Source organism: Oenanthe melanoleuca, chromosome 2, assembly GCF_029582105.1.
Source record: "Oenanthe melanoleuca isolate GR-GAL-2019-014 chromosome 2, OMel1.0, whole genome shotgun sequence".
Lineage (NCBI taxonomy): Eukaryota > Metazoa > Chordata > Aves > Passeriformes > Muscicapidae > Oenanthe > Oenanthe melanoleuca.
The window spans coordinates 115,283,590-115,303,336 of NC_079335.1; the positions used below are offsets into that span (position 1 = coordinate 115,283,590).

The following is a 19,747-nucleotide window of genomic DNA, read 5'->3' on the forward strand; positions in this document are numbered from 1 at the left end:
TAGGCAAGCCTTTGTGTTTTAATTGGGAAGAATATCACAAAGGAGACCCTAGCATAAGCTACAAAATCAGGTCTCCCAGAATTAATAAAATATTCCTAATTCTCAGCACTTAAAAATGCATTAATAGTTCCAACAGCTTGTGCCTGACCTCATTGTTCCCTGTTGGTACAAACAAAGCTTTTGTTGCTATCACCAGCGCCCACAACCATTGCAGACTCACTCAGAGCAGGGACCAAAACTCAGGCAGAGCCAGCACCACTCTCAGCATTCCTGCTGAGGACACACTTTCTGCAGGAAGCTGTTCTGCAGGCACACTGCTGCTCACACAGCCCAGGACTCCAGTGTCACAAACTGCATTTTGTACTGGCAGCTTGGGATACAGGATTATCTCTGTTAACCCAAGATACCTGCCTGTTACACTGATCAACTATCCCAAACCAGTCCAATTGTTCAACATGTAAAAATATTTACATCCTCAACTAGTTCCATCCTCAACTAGTTCCATCCTCTAGAGCTAGTATACTGTCCTTTGAGCCATCTGCCTTCTGTCACTTCATAGGTAAACCTCTCACCTGATAATTATATAGGAATATTTTTCTATCTCAACCCTATCACCATTTTAAATACAGATTTTGCCAAGCTTCAGACTAGGCAATGAAAATATTGTTCAGCCTACTGCTCATGGGAATAATCAGCCTCTCTGATGACACAGTCATGACCAGAAAGGCTGGAAGAAACAAAGTTTAAATAAGCCCCAAAAATGTAAATGGACAATATATAAGCCCTAGAGCAAGCCCAAATAATCTCACCTGTGCAGATCCCAAGTTAACCTACTGTGTCTTACAGGAAGGGATTTCACATGAATTCAGCAATCATGTTCTGACCAGAATTTCACATACTGTGTGTATTTTGGTTGCTGACTTTTAAAAAGCTGTCCTCAAGGTTTGAAAGTGATACCTGATTTTTCAGACTCATAAAAATAATGTATGTGTAAAGGCAATGGGGAACTTGAAATCTTCAGTAAAGTCAAAAGATTCCACTACGTACTCACAACATTTGGCAGTGCATGGGGCATTTTGGCATTATTGTTTGTCACTTGGGGGTGTGGGGATTGAAATAACAGTCTCAGAAAAGACACTTAGTCTCAACACATTGTTTTCAAAACAACAGGTCAGGAAACACAACATTAGCTTGCTATACAGAAACTTACTTGATTCATCCAGAATATGTTAAGTAAAATTACCTTGAATTCTGAGTTTCATCCCTCAAAACACAAAAGGAAACTTTAAAGCATGCTACCAGTTTTAAAAAGCCCTGGAGAGCCAAAGGACAGTTATGTGAAACAAGCTCTCATTCTAAGAAAAAAAAAAATTAAAAATTCTGATTTGGTAAAAGATACCTAACAGCAAAGCTCCAAAGTGTGTAACTTGATTCTTCATTTTTCTTTCAAAGAAAAAAATTGTTTAGTCTGATGTGCAACAATAATAGACATTTGGCTTGTACAGCTGTGGGCTGTGTTGAAGTTATACACTTACCCATGTTGCACTTTCATGCAATGATAACAAAGCCACAGTAATGGGGCTAGCACAGAAATTTGAAGGGCTGCCCATCAAGCAGCCACAAAGACACAGGAATGTCCTGAGAAATTCAGAAAGGTTTCTTCATTGATTTCACAGGTTTCTACCCAGGTGCACTGAGGAGCTCAGAATCATAAGGTGGTGTCAATATAATCAACCAGGTGGAGAAAGAAGAGAGGAAGAAGAGGTGAACCCAAACACAGGTGGTGAAACTGCTCCCACCCAGATGAGGTCTACCAAGAACTTTACTGCCTAAATATGTACTCTTTAAAGCACTGGCTGGACTTTCCTGAAGGGGTACACATGCTGGGTACAACTAAATTTTAGTCTTCTGGTCACTCTGACCAATAAATGTAAGAAAGTGCTTCATTTCTTTTTTGATAAAGCAAACAAGGAAACACACTACAAGTCCTTATGCTCAATCATTTTGGTCTCCTCAAAATTCATGCCTAGATAAACCTCTCCATGCAAACTACAAGTAGGAAAAAATTAAGGCAACCAAGGGTGATGTAAATTATCTCACTAACAGGCATTACCTGGGAAAAGGAATACATTTGCACTACGATTATTACAGGCACTTATTCAATCTAGAGAAAACTGTTTCTACCTCCACAGTGGGCTTTATCACCAAAACTCTAGAGGATTTTGTTTCAGTAAATAGAATGAGGAAGAAAAAAAGGTTTCTATGTAGATGATCCCCAGCTCCCAAAGTTCAGTTCCACAGGGCTTTTAGTATTTCCCTGGAGGAAAAAATCTATTCCACAGACATTCATATTTTGCTGTTTAAACACAAAAGCTTTGTCACACAACAAACTGTAGAGTTTCAAAGCAATGCAAACACTTCACTCAGCACAAAAGCAAAGGGTTGAAATGTATTTCAGTCAATTTAAAGCTGCCTGCAGTGGGGACTAACATGCAAAACTTACATAAGATATTCTGAGTTATCTCAAACAGTTCTTTTTTAGCTGGAAAGATGGAAATGGAAAACATCAATGACTCTCTATCCATACTCTCAAAAATACTTTTTAATAAAGAAAAAATAAAAATACATACAAACAAAGAGGAACAAATGACATTAATTTTAAAAGACAGAATTGTGTTATCAAGTTGTGCAACAAAATTATCATTTGCATTTTAGTGCAATGCCTCTAGTGGATTTTCCTTCCTTTTATAGAGTCAAGGAACAGAAGGCTGTATGGTGTACATGGGTATCTGGAGTTTCTAAATTGGTTCAAGAGATTGGTTCACCAGATTTAATGTAACTTGTTTTTCTTAAGCTAGCATGAAAAAAAATGGTAGAAAACCTAGTGAAGGTAGTTGATAACTCAGAAGCTCCTGGAAAGACATACCTGATAAATCAGCACAGCACCAATTGTTGCTGTCAGGTCATGGACCATAGTTTATTAGACACTGACCCCTCCCACCTAACAACACATAACTTCACCTACAACGTAACTTTACCTCTCCCTTAGAAGATGATATTTCAGACCCAAACACAGATTTCACACAAAAAAAACCAAGTTCCTTCTTCCCAAGTCATATCTTACTTAGCTTCTAAGAAGTCTTGTACAAGACCAACAGTTTCAGTGCCTACTTCCAGCAACAATTTATGGAAAACATATTTAATGTATGTTAAATATTACTGATACTGTAGTGAACCCAGATTGGGGATTAAGCTACCTCTGTAAACAGAGTAGATAATTCTAATATCTACCTGAAAGCATACAGTGTGTTATTTTTCATGACTAATTGCTAATAATAAATGGATCATGCACAACAAATTAAAAGATAATATACAACATACTGGGGTTAAAAATTAGAAAGTCTGGCTTCTAGACAGCTTAGGAGAAAGAGGAAAAAAACACTAACTCTGCACCTGGGTTATTACAGGGCAATTGCTGCTGCAATTCTTTGAACCTACTGATGACAGGAACAATTTTTTTAAAAAGTCAAATAAGCAAAAATGCAAAAAACAAGGAAGACATGAAGACAAATGTCTAAGAGAAAAGTTTGTCTCTTTTTCCCATATATCATTAATTTTTCATTCGGAAATCTAAGAATAAAACTTCTTAAACTTTAAGGTATTTAGATTTCCCCAGGGTTTCAGTGGGTAATGAAAGAACAATTTTTCAATGTCTTCCTGCAGAGAGCAGATGATCTATGAAGCTTCCAGAGTCGGGACTGCAAAATGCCAAACAAATCCAGCAAACAAACACAAAAAGAGGGATCAATACACAGCAGAACCAAGTTGCCAGGCTATTACAGTCAGGAACATTGGCCACAGTCTTTGGGAACACATGTGGCTTTTTACTTTTTCACTACTACAGAGGATCATCACAGCCAAACCTCAAAGAATACATCCCTTAGAGGCAATCTCAGGATCTTTCTGGCCTGAAAATTCTGCATTAGTATGTACAGTAGCTAACTGCAGGTTTAGGGGGCCCAGTACCAGTCATTCTTTTTGCTTGGGAAAGCAACCCATTGCAAGGAGCAGGATGGCTAAAGCACAGAAGTTACCAAACACAAATGGAGCTGCTCTGCTCAGAGGACTCCTGATGACAGAACAGATTCCTTAGAAACTGCACTCGAACAAAAGTCTTGCCAAACAGAAAGTTTTAACAACAGCCAGCACTTGCACAGGGTGAGTGTGCCCACAGCACAGATGTCTCTGAGCAGTTTCACTGGCAAAGGACACAGCCAAATGCAAAAGCAGCTTTTCCTCATTTGTGCTTGCAAACACAGGATTCTGTGGGCATGGCTGGCATTCAGGCACTTTACAAGACCTACTCTTCAAAATACTGTGTACTGTTGCTTTCTAAACTTAGCCCACCATGGCATTTTAAAATGTAAAAGCAAAATAAATTCTATTTGGGAAAGAGGCTGTCTAACTTCTTCTTGGTGCCCAAAGTCCCAACAAAAAACAGACAAAGAAACAAAAACCTAAATATTTGCAAGCTATTGTTACTTCATTATGACTTTCATAAAAATGGGAACAGTTTAACCATAAAAGAGTTAGTCTGCTGGAGTCCCTTTAATGAATATACTTTTGCATCTGAAATGACACAATTTACCTTGAAGAAGCCCATTGCAAGAAAATATCAAAACACTGCTGAGCACCCACACACACAATTGCATCATAGGGGATTTCTACCATTTCTACCATTACTTTGAAACCTGAAAAATTCTAGATACTATTTTAAATTCCCCGTTATTATAGCCCAAAGAATAAACAGTAGGAAAGGGAATAGGAGAGAAAAGAAGTAAAATGAAGCACCCAGCACTGGCTGAAGGCCAGCAAGCCATTGGTATGTGGTTACACAGACAAGAGCATAGAAAGACTACATAAGAAATACACTACTCAAGAAATTATAGGGTGCAATTGCACCTAATACCAGATAACCCCTGTTTTTGAAGGGGGAAGTGCAGAGAGAGATGGGGAAAGAGTACTGGGTGTCACCCACTGGTTTGCCTTTCTGGTTTGGCTGTTTGCAGTGGGCAGCTCCTGAGCCACCACACAGGTGACTCATTCAGTGTGGCCTCTTCCAGGTGCTGAAGTGAGTCTGCCCAGTTTAAACAGCAAATCTTACAGAAACAGCACAGATGCCCTTCATTAACACTCTCACTGCTGGGCTCCTGAGTGGCATGCACTAAAGTGCCTGTTTTTCCCTGGGAGTCAAGGATAGAGCTGCCAGCATGCCTGAGGTTCAGTGGTTTCTTTCCCTCTCGTGGCAAACATGTATGTGAAAGCAGAAGAATGGCAACTGTCTTTTTGTTCAAAGATATGCATTTTAGCTTCATCCATCTCTCCTTGTTATTTAATTGGAGCTGGGGCTTTTAAAAACCAATCTTGGAGTCATTTTGCCAGTAGCTTTCCAATAGGAGTCATGCCTTCAACATCATCTGAATAGTTATCTTGACTCTTGAATTCATGTCTTCTTACCTGATAACATATTATCTGTTTTTATTGAAGGAAACTTCAAAGTCATTTCATGTTTGTGCCTGTGAATCATCAGATGATCCTCTGTTGGAAAACGCTGTCAGGCAAACACAGAAAGAGAGAGAGGAAGAGAGAAAAAAAAAAAAAAAGAAAAAAAGAAGAATTTAATTCTCTAATAAACTTTTGGCATTGGACAGAATTTCAAAAATGAGAGAGAGAAAGAAATTTATCCAGCTAGAAATGTGTCCAAATGGCACAGGAAACAGAATATTTGAAAATACAAGTGAGCATGAGTAACAAATAGCTGTACTGGACTTAGAAACACACTTGCTGCCGTGCTCTCTGGGATGACAAACTGTAAGGTGTCATGCAACTGCTTAAAAAAATTACAGTCCAAGTTTTAGAGGGTCTCAGACACCCACTCCAGCTACCCCAGGCTCACAAGTCACCACGTGCCTGAGGATCTGTGATAGCTGCTGCTCTGTGTGCTCTTAGCCCACGGCAAATGCTAAGTAATGAGGCAAACCTTAAATCACTTTACTGGATTTTTCTGCTTTTGTGTCTTTCTGCAACATCTATCTGATGAACAGCTATAAAAATAGATAAATAAGCCAGCTTTTCTCTACCCAAAAGTTTTCAGGCAAAACACGTCTTTAATTTTAGAAATATCTGATACTTTGACTTGATTTGAAGTGGCAATGAAATGGTGCACAGTTTTATAGCAACTAGTTATGGCCCTTTATGATACTAAATCAAATTCTTCTCCTTTGGCAAGCAGAGAAGGTGGAGAGATGTTTTTTGTAAGAAACTAATCAGCATGCTAAATTTGTTTTACAATCTGATTACAGACTTCTACAAGAAATAGCTGCTTTTGAACAAAGCAAAGAAGAGACAAGCTTGATTAAATGCTCAAGCACTTGCACATTTGGGCTCAAACAGCAGAATGGTTCTGTGAAGTTTCCTTCACCAGAACATACATACACAGACCTTTGCCACTGAGATGGTTTCAACTGGGTTATTTCAGGACTATCAAAAGCCAAAAGCTGGGTCACCAAGGCTTGAGGAAAAAAATAATATTAAAAGCAGCTTTTTTAAGCAACAGGTACATAGGAGACAAAAAAAAATTGCAACAACAGAGCTAAATGGTTTCAACACAGAATACTCTTGTCTAAGTGTCTTTGCTTGTGGCTATAGTATAAATAATAGCTTTCTGTTACACCTCCTGAGAGTCTCTCTAAACCCCTAGACAAAGCAGCATAAGTAATGGAATTGAATTCTCTGGGGAAAAAAAAGAAACTGAAAAAGAAAGAAATCCCAAAGACCTTTCCCTCACTGTGAAATCCTGGTTCACTGCTTACTCATCTGGAAGAAATGCAGCACTAGGAATTTTTGTTAAGAACAAAGGGAATATCTGAGAAAGACTTTGCTCAATGAAATCTTGAAGTGGGGGGAAAAAACCCTACATTTATTTCTCTTGGAAATGGATTTTCCTTCATGGATGCCATGATGAAATCAGCCAGCTCAAACAGGGTGTGGGGCAACAGAGGAGAAACTGTTCCTCCAGCCCAGACTTCTCTGTCCTTTTTCTAAGTCTACTTTCTTCCTTGTGCAGAAGGTCAGTTCCACCAGCCCTCTGCACACATCTGCACAGGGAAAGAGAGAAGCCAGACCCCAGCCAGTTTAGCTGGGCAGCAGCTCTGCATTATGCACTTAGGGCAAGTCCTCATTTATAACAAACAGAGGTCACGTTGGGGAATGGGAAGTTCAACAATTTTAAGATGGAAGTCACACCTACATAGTTTGCCTTTCCAAATAGAAAAGCTCCACTTAGTGAAACAGCAAAGCCACTCAGCCAGTTGTTAACTGGACTGAAGGTTCCTGCCTCTCCTTATTTCAGCTCTTGGCAAAATCAACACCTACACATCATTAACAGTCACCCATCCCCTCTGCCAGAAGAACCTGAGGAGCTGTAAATACATTAGCCAGCTGAAAACTCCCAACATTCAGTTGAAACAGGGAAAGATTCACTAATTAAGAGAGGAGGATTCTAGGAAATGGGTAAGCTATATCATTTTACATAGATGCACAGAGGGAGCCTGTGGCAAAAGCCCAAAAGATGCCCTTGTCTGAAGATTTTACTCACAAACTCCTGTTACTAAAACAAATTAGGGTTAGAAGTGCCAGACATGGCAATTCCCTCTTCACTGCATATGGGGGAACTTCCCTCACCACTGCAAAATCACTGGAAAAACCACACAAACCCCAATTCAAATCAAAGCAGATAAAATCCTTGTCACTTCAGGTTTTTTTAAGCTCATTAAACATCTAATATTACAGGTCAGGTTTTGCCCTTGGAGACATATGGCAGAGCACCAGTCAACAGGATAGGAATCCCAAATGCACATCCTGGGGCAAAATTTATCTACAGGCTGCATTTTCCACAGAATATACTTAGTAGGAAGATGTTTTGAAGATTAAAAATAAATACATGCATAAATAAATAAAGATCAGCTAATAAGTATTTAAGTATTTAAAACAGGAAAAAAAAACCCAGGTGGTTTTTTTTTTGTTACAGTCTCCAACAACATGATATATTCCATGGTACATCTCAGCAGAAGACAGATAAAGATGTCCTGCCTGTGTATCCTCTCTTGTTAGTCTCTAAAAGAATCTGCAATATGTGGCTTGAAACATTAGGCTTTGGGATGAGAAAAGGCACAGAGGCAGCTTGAGGAGCACTTGTACCAACTCACTTTTGACTGGCTGTTGTATTTTTTTGAAATATTTGGTAATAATGTCTTGTGGGAAAGGAGAGAATTGAGGGGATGCAGGTCTTAAAAAAAAAGAAAAAAAAAAAAAACACAAAAAACCCCTGACGCACATATTATTATTAGACATGTGTTAATATATCAGGAGGCATTATACAAGCCAGAGCTAGTGCTGAGGACTCAATTAATATCACCGCTGACTCCACTCACCTGTGAGCAGCCTGGGGCACTGCAGACAAAAGGCCTCTCCTGCTCCAAGTTCATCTTTGATTCCTCATAAATCTACATGTTAAAAGGGGGAGGGGGAAAGAAAGGGAACCTATGAATATATACGTTCTAAACTTCACACATGCATGCAACATAAAGAAATTGCAGTTGGTGCTTTTATTTCAAACTCCAGAAACAGATCAGAACAAAGTTTTTCAAACTCAGAGTACTAATTTTGCTAATATTCAGCAGGCTCCCTACAGTCTAAGTTCTTATTGCTCCTTCCTGAGCACCAATTTACTTTCAAGAAGGAAAAAAAAAAGTTCAGCTTTCCCAGCATAAATCTGCCTCAGAAAACAGCATATGTTCAGTGTTGTTATTAGATAAGACCGTGTCTTCTCAGAAATATCTTGAATTAAAGGTTTTTACCTTTCCTCCTTCAGTTCCTGCTGAACAACATTAAAACCAGACGTCTAGGTTACTTCTGAGAAAGAGCCCACTTTTTGAAGTTCTGCATCCATATTGTCTGATATTAATAACTTAAAGACATTACATACATGCACTCTATACACACAAGGTAACTGTGCATCCCCATCCTTTAAAAGGTCAGCTAGAGCCTCAGGAGCTTCAGCAGTGAAGTTTTGTTTAAAGTTGCACTTCCCCATAGCAGCTCTAGTCCTGTAACCTTGAACTAAACCCTGGGGGAAAGCTCCCAAGTCTTAAATAAAGGCAAAGGATGAAACAGTCACCCTCAGAATGCTGTTATGCAGCTGAATTTGAGTCAATATTAGGGCAGTGTCCCTAAGCAGGGGAAAAAAAATAGTGAAATTCTAGGGAATAAAATAAATAAGTCATTTATTTCGGTAATGTTTTCAGCCTGGTGGAACAACTGTTTTTTACAAGCTAGAATGTGGAGGCTGACCCATGTTAAAGCAGATGACTTGTGTTTAGAGATTCCCTTAAATCCCTTAGAACTCAGCCTCCCCACAGCCTTTTTTAGAAAAATATCTGGGTTGTGTTTGGGTAATTTTTTAGTGAACTAAAGAGAAATATCTTGGTGGAGAAGCAGAATTTGATTTTACAAAAATCTGCAGAGGGACAGGTGGTAAAGTTGCTCAAACCCTCTGAATTTTTTTCAAACTATAGTTCATTGCTCCCTATCATGAGAAGTATCTTTAGCACACTTATGTTTGATAGTGTAATTCACCATTAACTGTACATCAGCCAGACCTGTACTTGCAGCAATTATTTTCACTGGATGATAACATTTTATTTTTAATTAAACTTGATTCTGGTGGACAACATTAGCCTGGCAGTATATTTTCCTAATTGTGACATAAAAAAACTCCACTCTGTCTGACTTCAGTGACTCCTAGAAGCAGAATACAGAAGTGAAGGATTTCTACTTTCATTTGCCCTTCAACCTCCACAAGGACACTACTCCCAAAAGCTGATAATAAGCATCAGCTGATATTCCTGGTATGGGCATCTCTACCAACATCTGGCCTGAGAGAAATGATTTATAATACAATCAGGTGTCAAGAAAGACCCTAGCTCAGGCATAACTTATGTATCCACACAAGGCTAGAACTGAAATAACTAAAATTGTACCTAATTTACTCCTTTAAGATTATTCATATCCTGTTTTGATTTAACTTACAGCTATGTTAAACTGAAATAGGAGACTCATAATCAGAAATGAAAGAGTATATTCGCATGCTAAAATAACTAAAGGTGTTAAATTACTTCTGATTTTAGTTATTTCAGTTCCAGACTGTGCATAGACAAGCTCTTCAGAGATGAAGCCATAAAAATACTCTGAATTACACTATCCTGTCTGAAACAGGCAGCAGAGAGATAACTGACTAGAAAAACAAACCCCCACAAAAAATAAAACCAAAACCTCCAGCTAAGTTTGATTTTTAAATCCACCTCTAGTTATGGGATGTGACCCCAGGCATGTTGTCTTTCCTAAAGACAACTTTTTCCTTTACACAGAAAAAAAAAAAGAGAAAGGAAGAAAAAAAAGAGAGTTACACATGGATAATGAAAGACTTTATTTAATATCTCAATTGCTCCTGCAACTGAAGCACTGCCAAAGATTTCTGTTACCCCTTTTTCCCCACCTCAGGGGACAGTGACAACAGCATTTTCAATAGCAAAACAACAGATGAGACTCAGTTAAAGAAAACAAGATAGTTACAATTCTGGTCCCAAGTGTCCAAGTGAATTTCAAAACATTACCAGGAATTATTTGGAATTTGATTTCTTATTGAGTATTGTAAGTCTAAGACTTCCCTCCCCACCCCGAGCTTGACCTTTAGTCCCTGAATCCATCAGTGCACACCCTGATAACAAATGATTCTCAAGGTTATCTAGGTAAATAAGCAGGGACTAAGCACCAAAATAACATATTAGATGGGAGCTAGAATCCTGAGTGCAGGGATCAGCTCCAGGAAATCAGCTATGATAAGTCACAGCCCATGATAAGGAAACATAGATTTGGTGGTTTTACTCTCAGTACCTGGAAAAGGTGTCAAATTCAACATGAAATTGCTTTCCCCAAGTGTATGAGCAAATGCTTGTTTCCATGAGAATCATTCTTTGCAGACACTAAACATAAAACAAGTAATAATCCAGAAAGGCTGTATCACCTGCACTCCAAGGTGCTGTCTAGTAGAACTTGACCTACAACATGTTCCCAGGTAGTACAAAGCCCTCAAGACAAATTGCACTGTGCAGAATTGGTGTTTACACAGGATGCACTCACTGCAGTTGAGACTTTGGTGACTCTCTTACAACAGTAAATAAGTGAAAGAAGCTGCCTGCTGCCTACATTTTTGCAAATGTGTGGTGCTTGGTTATCATATGGCAGTAATTCCAGCATTATGTTGACCAGAAAGAAGCAGCTGAACATCTGGGCTGTGAGTGTGAACCTCCTGCATGCCTCAACCCCACTGAGCTCTGCAAAAGCTGTGGGTGCACCAGCACCCCTGGGGCTCACCCCAGGATGGTGCTCTCAGCAGCAGAGGTGCTGAGCACAGCACAGCTTGCATGGCATCCTTCTCAGGATGCAGGCACACACCCCTCAGCTCAGAGAGCTGTGCACAGCCTCTGGCACACACTCCTTTCACATGTCCCACGTGTGTTCTGGGCCACACAATCCACGTCCTCGTTTTCCACACCGTGTGCAGGTGAAGGGAGGAAATAACACAACCAACGGCAACATTTCGACTTCACCTAATAAAAATATATCACAGCAGCCTTTCCATCTAAATTAGGGTGCTTATTAGCCTTTGGGATCTTAAAAATTCAAGTTACACTCGTGCATTTCTTGTAGTACTACCAATAGCTGCTGCAATTAATGCACTTGAAGAATATCAGACAAACCTATGATGACTGTGAAGTTAAAAAATTTCTCCAGTGTGAACTTTTTGTTTCTGTTATCAATAGCTTAATTTATTGCAATTTTGTGACTTTTTTGAAGAAAAAGTCAAAGATAATAAATAAAAGCAAACACTATTATTAATATGTCAGCATTAGTTCTGATATTATTAACAATAGCTGTGAGTGTATAATCCAGGAGAAAAGGGGGCTGAATTTTAATAGACATGTTAACAACATCTGTCAGCATTTATTGCCCTATTGTGACCATGTAAAGAGCCTTACTGGCAGAATGTGAAAGTGAGGAAATCTGCTATGCTGTTGTAGCCTGCCATTCTCCTGAAATATCACTCTGCTCAGGAGAAGTTAAGGTATTCTAATTACAAAAAGAAATAAATAAAAACACAAGAGAAAGGCTCCTCCAAGCCATGTCACGTGGTAGAGAAACAAGTAAGCAGCAAGGCAAGATTTTCTTCTACTCTTTGATTTTTGCATAAGAATCTTCTAAAAAGTTTTTATTATAATTAAGAAAACTGCAGCCCAGAGTGAGGAATCCAAGAACATAACAAAGAAACAAAAGCAAACAGAAGAAACAAAACCACTCTCAGAACACAGCAACAAACTACATCTCCTCTCAGCAGCATCCACAGGGAAGTACCCCATGTCCTCAGGCTCCTCAAGAAGATTTTGCAGAGCCCCAGGATCATCTTTTCTGAACCAGAAAAACTGTTCTTACATCTAAGACGAAAAAAGCATGCTCCTTTCTGTCTCTCTCTCCCCCTTTTTAAACTCAGCAGTAATCTTACTGCCATACTGGTAAAAACATCAAGCAGGCTTGTTTCCTGTTTCAATGTTATTCTTGAAGTGGGCTGCAGTAAGAATCTGATTTTCATTGGGCTATTATTATTTGCAGCTGTGTGACCTTTTTAACCCTCTTTTAAAAGTGACATTTCAGCCTTCAACCTCAAGCTGTCTAAATGTTGCAGGGTTTTCAGGGCTCTGATTAACAGAGGAAAAAGAACCGATGGGGAGGTGCACACTACAATGTGTCTAATGCAGGTCAGTGCACCCATCCTGCCATTTGCACAAGTGAGTAATTACACTCTTATAAGCAACCTGTTTGTTGAAATTAATCACCTGGGTTCATGCTTTCCAGACAGGTTTCTTCAGCCTGGTGTGACCGAGGTCACCGAATTTCCCAATACTGGTACAATACACGGTCTCCAGCGTTAGCAGCAGTATGCAGACACATGAGCAATAAATGAAGCATCCCCTGTTTTTTAGGGTCAGGGGCACAATATTTAAAAAGTGAGAGGAGACATGGTTACACTGCACTTGTGAATAGCAAAGAACCCCATCGGTGTAGGCAGCATTTTTAACTGCTAATCATGGCTATTCAGTACAGTGCTATTTATAGATAATTAGAGTGTTATTAGAAATGCTATTAGGACTTGTTGGGTTTGGAAGTGTAATCCATGCAGGGTTAATGCCTACAGTTGCTCCCCATACATACTTGCTTGAGCAAAGCCAATTTTAAACAGCATTGTGCTGGAATGGTGCACAGTGGTTTTTCCCAGCATGGGCTTTTCAGTGGAAGTGCTTGTTTTCTGCACCAGCATCACGCTTTCCACATGCAGGCATACAGGCTCATTATCAGCCCTGCCTGCTTCAGCTGCTACAACGAAGGGTCTGTTAGCATTTCCATTAGAAACCCCCCTGGTTTCAGGATTAAAGCATTTCCAAATGGTTCTGGATGTTGGAAAGCAGTTTGTGTCTGGAGTCCCCAAGAAGGACTTTAATACGATGCACATTTGAGCTGGGGCTTGAGCTCTTGCTGGTGCTCCAGTGAAGTTTTGGGGATTGCATTTATGACATTTATGTGTGGAAAAACACTCAGCTTGGTCCTTTACTCATTTATTTTAAAAGAAGAGAGGCCCATAAATCTTCAGGCAGAGCCCAGTGCTCTGAAAAAGCAGCTGATGTGTGAATTGCCTCAACAGCAAGCAGCCTTCCTTCAGTCTTTTCCCCGTGGCTGGCATCTGTGAAGTCACTAGCCACTGGCATGCTTCAGGATCATTTGCAGAAGGAGTATCAAAAAGATTCTTTTTTCATGCTTTCAAACACCCTAGTTCTTTTTAAATGGCCACATGGTTTACTTATTGCCTGCTTGAAAAAAATCCAATGCAGAGAAGGGTCCCCAGCAGTTCTAAGGTTTTGTCCCTTCTCTCTCCTACAGGTATATCCATTCACCTTCAAATCAGCCAATGGAGAAAAGTTTTTGATCTCCCAAACACAGCATTTGTCCACTAAAGCCCACTGCTTCTGTTACCAAAGAAAATCAAATAGCTGCTCCCTGACTTTCTTCTTCTTCTGCAGAGCTGCTTTCTTCTCAAGAAAGAGCATAACTGTGGATAACTAAAAGAATATGGGGCAAATATAGGATATTTCAAAATGGAACAAGAATGAACATTGGAAAACTCTGGGATTAAGGAGGGTGAGGGAGAAGTACAGGGAGAAAGAACAACAAGGGGACTGGGGGCAAGAAGACACCAGTGGAAATGGAGAAGAGAAAGGCAGTAGAAGAACTGCAAACCACTGAGGACTGGGCTGAGGAAGAGGAGGGGAGTAAAAGGATACCTCTGAAAAAGAAACTCAAAATAGAAAGCAGATGACCTGCTGCCTCCCCACGTAGCAGCAGCACTGTGTATCACCCATGCAAGTATTTGGTAGAGGGCACAATTTATCCTCTGCACTGGGTGACCAGTCTCTCAAGTCTAGTGGAAATGCATGAGTCTAAATAATTACATTTCTTGGACTCCCCATTTCAGTATAGGAAACCCATCACAGATTCACTTGCTACAGTGCAAATGGATTTGCTGTTTTACAGAAATGGCCGTGGAACTAAGCACAGAAGACAAAAATGGAAATAGGAGAACATAGGTGAAAAGTGACTTTAAAATAAAAACATTCCCAAAAAAAAAAAAAAAAAAACAAAAAAAACACACCTCACTCCTTTGAAAACAGGTCATGAAAGTTATCTCAGCACAGAAATATTCTATAGGAGAAATAAGATCTTTATAGGGCAAGATGGCTATTACTTCAACTCTGGAAAAACACTTTGAGGAATAATGTGGTTATTTTGCACTTTATGATGGGCCAAACAGGGCCAGCCTAACCTGGAAATGGCCCAGGCTTGTAGTTCTGCAACTGTCCCACACTGATGGCATTTGCAGAATAACCCTACTACCTGCTGTCCCTAGTTACAATCTGAAACTACATGAGAAACCAGACTGGAGCCTTGCTGACAGAACTGAAGTTTGCTCAACAGAACAAGCAGCAGCACAAGCTGTACCAAGGTAAGGAAGAGGCACTATTCAACAACAGCATTTTGCACACCAACAGACAGAAACAACACCTGAAGCACTTCTCCTTTTTCCCTACATGCATTTTTTCTGCTTTCCAGTGCTGGAAATCCAGCAGCTAATCCAGACCTGCTGAAGTAAAATTGGTATCTTGATAAATGTTGGGGAGAACATCATGTATCTATTAATAGTCAAACATCTGAATGTCAAGTTTAGCTCAACATGAACAAATATTGTCTTTGTCCTGTATCATTAGACATTTAATTGAAGTGCTCATGTCAGAAGACTAAGCTGGACATTAAGGTCTTGAGAGGGAGGGAGGGAGGAAGGGAGGAAGGAAGGGAGGGAGGAAGCAAGCAGAGGAGAAATGGGGATATGCAGAAGAAGGAAATGAAGGAAAGGGAAGAAGTGACAGAAGGGAGGAAATGGGAGGAAAGGGAAGTAAGAGAAAAGGGAGGAAAAGGAGGGAAGTATGGGTTATGTTAAAGCAAGATTGAAAGCATCAAATGCTTTAAAAGGTGTGCTACAAAAGGACTCTCCACTATTTTAAAAGCTTTAACACTGAGGCTCCTTTTACCAGATGCATTGTGATAATATAGTACAAAATACAATGTACTGGATGTACAAGGTGATAATATGGTCCCTAATTAGGTCACTGTCCTTCTCACAAATTGTTTTGCTCAAAGGAAGGTGGCAGAACTGCAAAACAACTGCAGTAACACAAGTGGCAGGAATCACTAACATCTAGCATTTTAAAGGAAAAACGTATTTGCTCTGTTCTTTATGAGCAAACCTTGGTTTCTCCCTGTATGTGACAGAGTCCCCTGGGGCAAAGCATGTGCACAAAGAAGTTAAAACCACCATTAGCTGAAATCAATATTTACTACCAAACTCTTGAAAGATTTAAAGGAGAAGATACATGCAGAGAACACCATTCCAGGCTCCTACAATCATTACTAACATGGACCTGATAGCACCCACTCTCACTCACTACCAGTTTTTAGTGGGTTACACACATAAATACACTTTGGTGTGATATTTGATTAATTACAAAGATGCCAATAATATAAGAATGGTTTGCTTAGAATTGCATTTACAATTATTTTTCAGGCAAAGGGCTAAAAAAATAAAAGAAAATTCTTATCCTATGAGATAGTCTGCCCCAATTTTCATTTATCTTCAAAAGGTTACCAATATTAACTGAGGTGAGTAGTTCATATTCTACAAATCCCTTCACAAGCACAGCCCCATTCCCAGAGCTGTGACAGTCACTGTGCTTCATGTCCCTGGTTCCTATGCCAAGAGGATTATCGTGGGTGTATGAAAGAAAAACAATGAGTCTTCAGATCAGCTTCACAAGTTAAGATGGTTCACCATGCCTATTGCTATGAAACAAACAAACAAAAAAAAAAACCAACTACTTCAAGGAAAAAACAAGCACTATGCACTGGAGGAGATCTCCAGGAAGTCTGCAAAGGGCAGAAAAGGCAACTGCAACTGTGGTGAGAGATGAAGCCCATGGAGCAGAGGGTGTCAATGATGAACTCCCAGCAACATCTGGCAAATAACCTAATCTTTTGGGACTTTCCAATGCTGGCAGATAAGTGTGTTGTCCATCCCTTCAAAGGCTGACCTCATTTCTATCCTTGGGTTAATGGCATGCAAAGCTCTCCTCTACATTTACTTTTTCACTCTTCCTCCTGCCCCAAAGAGTTATTATTAAACACCAAACAGCTTTGCCTATTGTTGTAGTTTGCATACAATTTAATTAAGAGTTTCCCCTCCAGGAATAATATTGACTGAAGGTTTTGTAGGGTTGTTTTGTTTTTTAAGTGTACTGTAACTGCAGTATGCTAATTGCTTTGGTTTATGATACACAAATAGATAAAAGAATTCACCTAACTTGCATGCAAATAAACACTTGGATTTCCAAAGGGAAGGAAGAGAAAAAAAAGAAAGCATAAAAGATATCCTGGGGGAAAAAACAACACAAGGCTGCTTAGCTGACTTTCATACCAGAAGCAGTTAGGGGCTTTAACACAAGCTTTGAAAATTCTGGCAGCCCAAATTTTCCTTCCATATTTTATTATATAAAATAATCCCTAAACCAGAACTCTGCAAACAAACTTTAACTTTTTATGGATAAAACTCTGCAATTCTGCGTGTTTAAAATAATTTTAAACTAAGACCAATCTCACTTTTTACTTCTTTTTTTTTTTTTTTTTTTTTTTTTTTTGCTTTGTAGTTAACATACAAGACAGTTTAAGATTTTCATTACATAGAAAAATGAGGCTATTAATAAATCAACTACAAGTAATTAATTATTAACTTTCACCAAGTTTTAATTGCCATTTTTAAAGGTTGGGAAACTTCTCTCTCTCTGCAAAATGACAAAAAAAAAAAAAAAAAATCCTGAATCAAACCTTCAATGTTCCTAGATATATAAGATAAAATCCTCTGGGGTAACAAATCTCTGCTGAAAACACTAGCAGCCCACAGGTCCCATCAAGCAGTACTGAGCCCTAGAGAGTTTTACACACTAAAAACTGAAAACTTCTTTTCAGCCCTGACAAATCAAGGGCAGGCTGATTTGCAACACTTTAAACTTTGTATATGTGAAGCTGCTCACATCCCCAAATGCACAAACTTTATCTTCAGATACATTTCTTACCAGATATGTTTCTCATATAACCAGTTTTACTAACAGAAATGTAACAACCTATTTCAGGTAAGTTTCATTTGGATTTAGGTTTATCCATATGTTTTTAGGAAATCAAAGATGGAATCATCTTGCTGTTAAAATACCTTCACAAAAATAAGAGGGTCTGAGTTCTGAGGCTGGGTTAAAAAGCTGCTTCCAAATCACCCATTGCACTAAATACAGCACAATACATTTAGACTTTGAAAGGGAAGCACACAAATAAATAAACAAATAAATAAAGCAGTAGGCAAGGATTTGCTTGAACTAATAACCCAGAAAATAACATACAGTCAAAGAAGCTGCAGACATTAAAACAAGAGTTTATATTTTCATAGAATCATAGAATATTTTGTGTCAAAAAGTACATCTAAAGGTCATCCAGTCCAACCCTCTCCAGTAAAGCAGGGACATCTTTTACTAGATCAGAGCCCCTCCAGCCTGACCTTGAATATTTCCAGGCATTCACCACCTCTCTGGGCAACCTATTCCAGTATTTAATCTTCCTCATTGTAAAAAAATTCTTCCTTATACCTAGTCTAGATTGATCCTTCTTCAGTTTAAAACCATTAACAGTTGTTCTATTGCAGCAGCCCCTGCTAAAATGGTTGTCCCTATAAGTTGTGGCCCACTTACACCTTACAACCCTCTCTTTATGGAGGTTGTTTGTGAGACTGGAGTCTTCCAGCTTATTAAAACTATGAACTAGAAGAATTCACAATAGTTAATGAAAGCCTTTTGGGGCAGGCAGGGAAGGTATTTCAGACTCAGACTTTTGGAGTAGCTGAAGCACCATCAGCAGTCACAGGACTTTGTCCCACTCAGGTATCACCAACAAACATCACCATGCTGCAGGCACAGCTGCTCCCAGGGCTGTGAAATCAGCCACTACCAAGGCTCAGCACCAAAAGCACCTGGAGCAGCCAGCAATGCCCTGCACTGGCAGAATCTTCCTCTGTCATGACACAGACTGGTGGCAGAATCCCTGTGTTGGGTTGATGTGGCCAGAAACGTGTATTCTATCACCACCTTTGAAGCTGGGTGGGGTAGTGATTCCTTATCTCCGTGGCACATACTATCTGCTAATGGGTCATCTTTAGGACCAGGTGGGGCAATAATCTTTTATCTTTTCCACATCCCATCCCCCCTCCAGGAACATATCATCTGCTGCTGGGCCATTAAGTCCCACTGTATGACTGATAAAATTACATCATCCTTAGGGAGATGCTCCAGCCAGGGGGAGGAGCCAAGCCTTTCCTACCTGGATAAAAACTGAGATTTTGAACAGCAAGTTATCCATCTTTCCATTGGATTCCAGAGGAAATCTGGACCTTTCCACATTATCCCTGGACCTTCAGAGGAAAACTGCACCCTTCAACAGGACCACTGCTTCAGGACCACTGAATCACATCTGCCACTGCAGGGGGACTGTAGCCACCATTTAATGGGACTGCTAGAGGGTGTCAGGTTGTATTCTGACTCTGTCAGGGTTGGGATTGTTCTTTGTAATACTGTATTTCTATTTTAATTTTCCTAGTAAAGAACTGTTATTCCTAATTCCCATATCTTTGCCTGAGAGCCTCTTAATTTCAAAATTACAATAATAATTTGGAGGAGGGGGTTTACATTCTCCATTTCAAAGAGAAGCTTCTGCCTTTATTGGCAGACACCTGTCCTTCCAGCCAGGACAGTCCCCCACAACACCTCCTTCCAGCCAGTGCCACAGAGAAGGCTGAGGATCATCTGCCCCAGCAATTCAGGTACCTGACTTGGAAAGGGAACAGACTGGCCCACAAACTGCTTGGAAGACATCC

At 39.6% G+C, this 19,747-nt stretch overlaps 1 protein-coding gene across 2 annotated transcripts in view; it reads right to left on the reverse strand.

Moving 5' to 3' along the window:
- CREB5 (cAMP responsive element binding protein 5) overlaps nt 1–19,747 on the reverse strand; it is a 249,748-nt gene that overhangs the window by 197,813 nt on the left and 32,188 nt on the right. The window contains exons 2-3 of one of the 2 annotated variants that reach the window (XM_056484900.1): nt 8,493–8,564; nt 5,518–5,611 (exon numbers count right to left, since the gene is read on the reverse strand). In XM_056484900.1, coding sequence (XP_056340875.1) covers nt 5,518–5,611; nt 8,493–8,546 — 148 coding nt within the window. In that variant the 5' untranslated portion in view covers nt 8,547–8,564. The remainder of the gene's footprint in view (nt 1–5,517; nt 5,612–8,492; nt 8,565–19,747) is intronic. The other variant, XM_056484901.1, reaches the window with a different exon arrangement.